The sequence below is a fragment of the Salvelinus namaycush genome, chromosome 16 (assembly GCF_016432855.1).
Source record: "Salvelinus namaycush isolate Seneca chromosome 16, SaNama_1.0, whole genome shotgun sequence".
Classification (NCBI taxonomy): Eukaryota; Metazoa; Chordata; class Actinopteri; order Salmoniformes; family Salmonidae; genus Salvelinus; species Salvelinus namaycush.
Genome location: NC_052322.1, coordinates 1,650,691 through 1,658,026, shown reverse-complemented (window position 1 = coordinate 1,658,026; position 7,336 = coordinate 1,650,691). Strand labels below are relative to the sequence as shown.

At 46.8% G+C, this 7,336-nt stretch overlaps 1 protein-coding gene across 1 annotated transcript; it reads right to left on the bottom strand.

The window, feature by feature from the left end:
• Positions 1-1,382: 1,382 nt before the first annotated feature.
• LOC120060574 (ATP-sensitive inward rectifier potassium channel 12-like) lies at positions 1,383-3,960 on the bottom strand. The gene has a single exon (XM_039009942.1). The coding sequence runs from the start codon at positions 3,805-3,807 to the stop codon at positions 2,473-2,475; it is 1,335 nt and encodes a 444-aa protein (XP_038865870.1). The 5' UTR covers positions 3,808-3,960; the 3' UTR covers positions 1,383-2,472.
• Between the last annotated feature and the right edge of the window lie 3,376 nt (positions 3,961-7,336).

Sequence of the window (7,336 nt, the reverse complement as noted above, 5' to 3'; positions counted from 1 at the left end):
AGTGTTTTTTTTAAAAGCTTGCCCATATTTTTCTAAAAGAATTGGATGAATAATTGTAACATAATAAGGGAATGTCCTGTCCCACACGCATATCCTTGGTAGGCAATTATGAATATATTGATGACAGTTTTTGTGCAAAGTAAAACTTAACTCACATCCATTTACCTGGTAAAGTCCCATTCCTTCTGCATGCACCTCATATTATTTGAACTTAGCTATCAAAAGGGATTTTATAACATACAATAACTGCTATTTACTATAAAGATACACTATATATACAAAAGTATGTGGACATCTCTTCAAATTAGTGGATTCGGCTATTTCAGCCACACCCATTGATGAAAGTGCTTAAAATCGAGCATACAGCCATGCAATCTCTGTAGACAAACATTGGCAGTAGAATGGGCCTTACTGAAGAGCTCAGTGACTTTCAACATGGCACTGTCATAAGATGCCACCTTTCCAACAAATCAGTTCGTCAAATTTCTGCACTGCTTGAGCTGCCCCTGTTAACTGGAAATGCTGTTATTGTGTAGTGGAAATGTCTAGGAGCAACAGCGGCTCAGTCGCGAAGTGGTAGGCCACACAAACTCACAGTATGGGACCACCGAGTGCTGAAGTGCGTAGCACGTAAAAATGGTCTGTCCCCGGTTGCAACACTCACTACTGAGTTTCAAACTGCCTCTGGAAGCAACATCAGTGCAAGTCCATGGCTGGGCAGCCGCACACAAGCCTAAGATCACCACGCGCAATGCCAAGCGTCAGCTGGAGGGGTGTAAAACTCGCCGCCATTGAACTCTGGAGCAGCGGAAACGCATTCTCTGGACCGATGATTCACACTTCACCATCTGGCGGTCCGACAGACAAATCTGGGTTTGGCGGATGCCAGGAGAACGCTACCTGCCCGAATACATAGTGCCAACTGTAAAGTTTGGTGGAGGAGGAGTAATGGTCTGGGGTTGTTTTTCATGGTTCTGGCTAATTCCAGTGAATGAAAATCTTCCAACTGTGCTTCCAACTTCGTGGCAACAGTTTGGGGAAGGCCCTTTCCTGTTTCAGCATGACAATGCCCCCGGTGCACAAAGCAAGGTCCATACAGAAATGGTTTGTCGAGATTGGTGTGGAAGAACTTGACTGGCCTGCACAGAGCCCTGACCTCAACCCCATCGAACGCCTAATCAGTGCCCGACCTCATTAATGCTCTTGTGGCTGAATGGAGGCAAGTCCCTGCAGCAATGTTTCAACTTCTATTGGAAAGCCTTCCCAGAAGAGTGGAGGCTGTTATAGCAGCATAGGGGGGGGACCAACTCCATATTAATGCCCATGAATTTGGAATGAGATGCTCAACGAGCAGGTGTCCACATACTTTTGGTCATGCAGTGTAATAGAGGGTAAATGCTTTTTACATGTGAAGCCCTTCAATTCCCATTGAGTTCAGACAAACTTTCATCAAACCCGTTCTCTTTGTAGAATTATGCAATGATGATTGGATTGCATCATCTCCATTGAGTTTCTGTCTCCTGATAACATTAACGATGTGCATAGATTCGTTGTAAAAGAGAATAATCAAAAGAACTATGAAATGTAATGATATTTTCCATATCAACAACTTAGTAGTTTCAAACTTCATTGAGGTCAGAATAATCCTGTGTTATTTTAATGTTTGAAACAAGGGGTATCAAAATGAACAATAAAATGTATTGCCCATTCTAAATGAATGTATTGCATTACTATAGGGCCAACTCTTAAGTTCTGCTTATAGTGCAAATGATATGGATTCATCACAACTGGTTAAAATGAAGTCCAAGTTGTGAAACTATGTTGTGCTTCAGTGGCTCGTGGATGGTTAGATCATTTAGCACGGCTCATTGCTTCTGAATGTTGCAGTGCACTTTCACAGGAATTTTCAATGTGTCATCGAACTCAGTTCCAGCGATTGTGAATTACAGCAATGAACAGAGGCCTATTATCAGCAACCATCACTTATATGTAGCTTTAAACTGTAACGCTGCCATTTGTGCCCAATAGCAACTTGAAATAGCTAAAAATCATTTTTTTAAAGATGTTTTTTTAAATAATACTCCACATGAAACATAACTTATCTACGGAATAATATTTACACCTGGGACCTGATTATTAGGTCTTGTCATTATACCTGTTCGATGCATCATTAAACACGCTCAACTCAAATGAAAAATGAAGATTCAAGTTTCCACGAAGGAATAATGTCCTTCACTGGCCTTTTTCCTTTTGTTGTGGTCCTGTGGACATTCTTTACCACAGTTTTGCATGCTGCATACGTTTGCTAGCATCCACTTTTTCCAGTGTCCCGCTTTCCCTTTCACTGTCCCCTCATTTACTTTACATCCTATTACAGTAGTCAGCTTTTCCTATGGCACTGCGCATTGTTCTGCATTTTTACCCTTGGAAGGAAAGAAAATGTATTGAAGTTGACCCCAGGTAGGGCAGAGGTCATATCTCCGACTCCCTGCGGTACGACCTTTGGTCCAGTCCCCTGGTGGTCTGTAGCCGCTCGAACTCGTGTCGATTGTTCCGGTCAGGACTGTTCAGGTTGGCCAGTGCTCTGAACGTACCACTGCCCATGCCCACCACCTCCTCTTCCTCATCCTCATCCCGGCTGAGAAAGGCCAACTCGTTCTCGTAACAGAAGGAGTTGGAGGTGGGCACCAGGAACTTGTTCTCCACCATGTCCTTGGCACTGCAGCACGGGGTGGACGGTACCTCGTAGGTCTTGTGAAAGTGAGAGTAATCCACCTTGTACAGGTCCTTCTCCTCGAAGAGCACTGGCTCGAACCGGTAACCCCACAGTACCTCCGTGGCCAGGTAGGAGCTGCGGGCCTGCGTGGTCATGGCGGTTGCCTCGACCATCCCTTCCAGTATGACCACGATCTCAAAATCCGCCGTCTCTAGGTCATTTTTCCTGATCCCATAGAGTGGACTATCCTCATTGATCTCATGGATAATCGTAATGGGAGAAACCAAGAAAATCCTGTCCAGGCCTTTGTCAAAGCCCACATTGATGTCTATTTGGTCCAGGGGGATATACTCCCCTTCGTCAGTGATCCGGGGTTTGATGAGCTGAGCTCTGACATGGGCCTCTACGATGTGACTCTTCCTTAGGTTCCCCACCCTCCACATGAGGCACAGCTTGCTGTCGCGTAAAGCGATCACTGCGTTGTGGCTGAACAGTAGTGTCTGTGCACGTTTCTTGGGCCTTGCCATCTTGGCCATGATGGCGCCAATCATGAAGCAGTCGATGATGCAGCTAACGATGGACTGGAAGACCACCATGAACACGGCGACCGGACACTCCTCTGTCACACAGCGGTAGCCGTAGCCGATGGTCGACTGGGTCTCGATGGAGAACAGGAAGGCGGCCACGAAGCCGTTGACCTGCAGGACGCAAGGCGTGAAGTTGTCGTCTCCGGCCGGGTTGTCCAGGTCGCCGTGGAGCAACGCTATAACCCAGAAAGCCAGGCCAAAGGCCAGCCAGGACAGCACGAACACCAGTGTGAACAGCACCAGCATGTAGCGCCAACGGATGTCCACGCATGTGGTGAAAAGGTCGGCCATGTAGCGCGAAGACTTGTCCTCCATGTTGGTGAACTGCACGTTGCACTGGCCATTCTTCTTGACAAAGCGGTTGCGGACCTTGCGGCGTGTGTGGATCTTGCCGTTGCCGAAGCCGTTCATGCCGCCACCGCTGCTGCTGTGCATATTGGTGAGGCGCAGCGCCTCCTCCTCGGACGACACGATGCTGTAACGGTTGATCCGCCCAACGCTCATGCTGGCCACGTAGGCCGGGCTGCAGTGTCGGAGTAGGTGGGCAATCCCGGAGTCCCAATGTGTGATCACTCAAAGGCCCTTCCCAGGGGTATCACTGCCAGAGCCCCATCTCAGCCGGTCATAGCCAGGGAGAAGGTGTGCTTTTGGGTGTTGTACTCTTGGCAGACCACTCCCTGAGGAAAGAGGAAAGGGATACGGATGTCAGTATATCACAGCATGTCAGTATCAACATACTCCACCATGAAGACTCTGGGAAACTGCACTACAAAGGCTGCGTTAAGACAGGCAACCAAATTCTGATATTCTTTCCACTAATTGGTCTTTTGACCAATCACATCAGATCTTTTCACATCAGATCTTTTCGACGCTTATCTGATTGGTCAAAATTCCAATGAATGAAAACTCTTCACAAGTATGTGGTACATTTGCACAAAAATCGAAACGGATTATCAAAATGGCTAATTTGTCAAAACTCTAAGTACAGTATACCACTGGTATGACAAAATATTTCATTTTAGTGCTCTAATTACATTGGTAACCAGTTTATAATAGCAATAAGGCACCTCGGGGGTTTGTGGGGGTCCGCGTTGCGTCATGCATAAGAATAGCCCTTAGCCGTGGTATATTGGCCATACACCACACCCCCTCGTGCCTTATTGCTTAAGTAACCCCCCAACAAAAAATAACAAAACACATGTAAAATAAAGTATAAATAGGGGTATTGTAAAGCAGTTGGTTATTGTAAAAACGTAACAAGTTCACCATTTCTACGTGACTTGTCAAATGTCTAAAAACCTGTTTTCATTTTGTCATTATGGTGTATTGTGTGTAGATTGATGAGGGTAAAAAAAAGTATTTAATACATTTTAGAATAAAGCTGTAACATAACAAAATGTGTCAAAAGTCAGGGGTCTGAATACTGTCCAAATGCACTGTATACACTTTATTCTCGAAATAGCTCATTCTAATATGTCTATTGCTGTATATATCATTCCTAGTATATCTTGTGAAGTTAATTATGTGTAGATATATATTGCATTTGGTTGTTAATTGGATTTGTTCTGACATTTCTTAATTTCTTTCTTTTACTATTTACTATTTACTTTTACTATTTACAAATCTATGTACGTGACAAATAAACATACAGTAGATTTGATTTGGATATTGATGTATGATAGCTTCAGAAGCTTGTGCATTCGCCACTTTTTTCCGTGCTTGTTTTGAGATGTATTCTTCAGACTTAAAAGGAAACAATTGTTGATATCTTGAAAATGATGTGTTCTAGCTAAGATTCTCTTAGAAAATATATGATTAAATGCATGTATCATATATTACAGTACTGTTGTTTAGAAAGAAAGTTGAGAGGAGTCTTTATCAACAATGTATAAATTGTTCAGCAGTGTCCTTTTCCAATTAAAGCCCCCCAAAATATAGTGACTTCATGCAGTGTCCAGAAAAGTGGATTGGGCATGTGTATATAGTCTAATTTACACATTTTGTTACATGTTGTTACAATGTTTCAGAAAAGTTGTAACACAAAAAAAAACATTATATTTGTGTCTACATTCAACTTGTAATGATATTTATAAAGATTTAAAAAAATACCCTATTAGGGTGAGGTGCTTGGTCTTGTATACTATTCAGGCTATCTGTAAATATGCAATCCTAAGGTACTATGCCTTCTGCAGAATTTTTTTAAACAGATTTTAATAGATTTTGATCAAGAAACCTTTCAGATTTGACTGTCTATGTAACGGAATTCCTCCTCCTCTTCATTCGAAAAGGAGGAGTAGGGATTCGACCAAAATGCAGCGTGGTTATATGACATAATGATTTATTTGACAAGACGAAAACGAACTATACTTGAATAACTAACAAAATAACAAACGACGTAGACAGACCTGGACATGCGAACTTACATACAACGAAGAACTCACGAACAGGAAAATGACTACACAAAAGAACGAACGTACAAACAAACCGAGACAGTCCCGTGTGGCGCAACATACACAGACACAGGAGACAAACACCCACAAAATCCCAACACAAAACAAGCCTCCTATATATGATTCTCAATCAGGGACAACGATTACCATCTGCCTCTGATTGAGAACCATATTAGGCTGGACATAGAAACAGACAAACTAGACACACAACATAGAATTCCCACCCAGCTCACGTCCTGACCAACACTAAACAAGCAAAACACATAATAACTCTGGTCAGGACGTTACAGTACCCCCCTCCTGAGGTGCGGACTCCGAACGCACCCCTACAACTCAAGAGGAGGGTCTGGGTGGGCATCTGTCCGCGGTGGCGGCTCCGGCGGTGGACGAGGACACCACTCCACCACTGTCTTTGTCCCCCTCCTTAGCGTCCTTTGAGTGGCGACCCTCGCCCACGACCTTAGCCTAAGAATCCTCCCCAAGGCCCCCACATGATTTTGGAGGTAGCTCAGGACAGAGAGGTAGCTCAGGACAGAGAGGTAGCTCAGGACAGAGAGGTAGCTCAGGACAGAGAGGTAGCTCAGGACAGAGAGGTAGCTCAGGACAGAGGGGCAACTCCGGACTAGTGGCAGCTCCGGACTGAGTGGCAGCTCCGGACTGAGTGGCAGCTCCGGACTGAGTGGCAGCTCCGGACTGAGTGGCAGCTCCGGACTGAGTGGCAGCTCATGACTGTAGGGCAGCTCATGACTGTAGGGCAGCTCATGACTGTAAGGCAGCTCATGACTGTAGGGCAGCTCATGACTGTAGGGCAGCTCATGACCGTAGGGCAGCTCATGACCGTAGGGCAGCTCATGACCGTAGGGCAGCTCATGACTGTAGGGCAGCTCATGACTGTAGGGCAGCTCATGACTGGCTGACGGCTCTGGACACTCATGGCTGACTGACGGCTCCGGCAGATCCTGTCTGGTTGGCGGCTCTGGCAGATCCTGTCTGGTTGGCGGCTCTGGCAGATCCTGTCTGGTTGGCGGCTCTGGCAGATCCTGTCTGGTTGGCGGCCCTGGCAGATCCTGACTGACGAATGGCTCTAGCGGCTCCTGACTGACGAACGGCTCTGACGGCTCGGGACAGACTGGCGGCTCTAACGGCTCGGGACAGACGGATGGCTCAGACGGCGCTGGGGAGACGGATGGCTCAGATGGCGCTGGGGAGACGGATGGCTCAGATGGCGCTGGGGAGACGGATGGCTCAGATGGCGCTGGGGAGACGGATGGCTCAGATGGCGCTGGGGAGACGGATGGCTCCGATGGCGCTTGGCAGACGGCCAGCTCTGACGGCGTTGGGCAGACGGACAGTTCAGACGGCGTTGGGCAGACGGACAGTTCAGACGGCGTTGGGCAGACGGACAGTTCAGGCGCCGCTGGGCAGACGGGCAGTTCAGGCACCGCTGGGCAGACGGCAGACTCTGGCCGGCTGAGACGCACTATAGGCCTGATGCGTGGTGCCGGAACTGGAGGTACCGGGCTGAGGGCACGCACCTCAGGGCGAGTGCAGGGAGGAGGAACAGGGCTCTGGAGATGCACTGG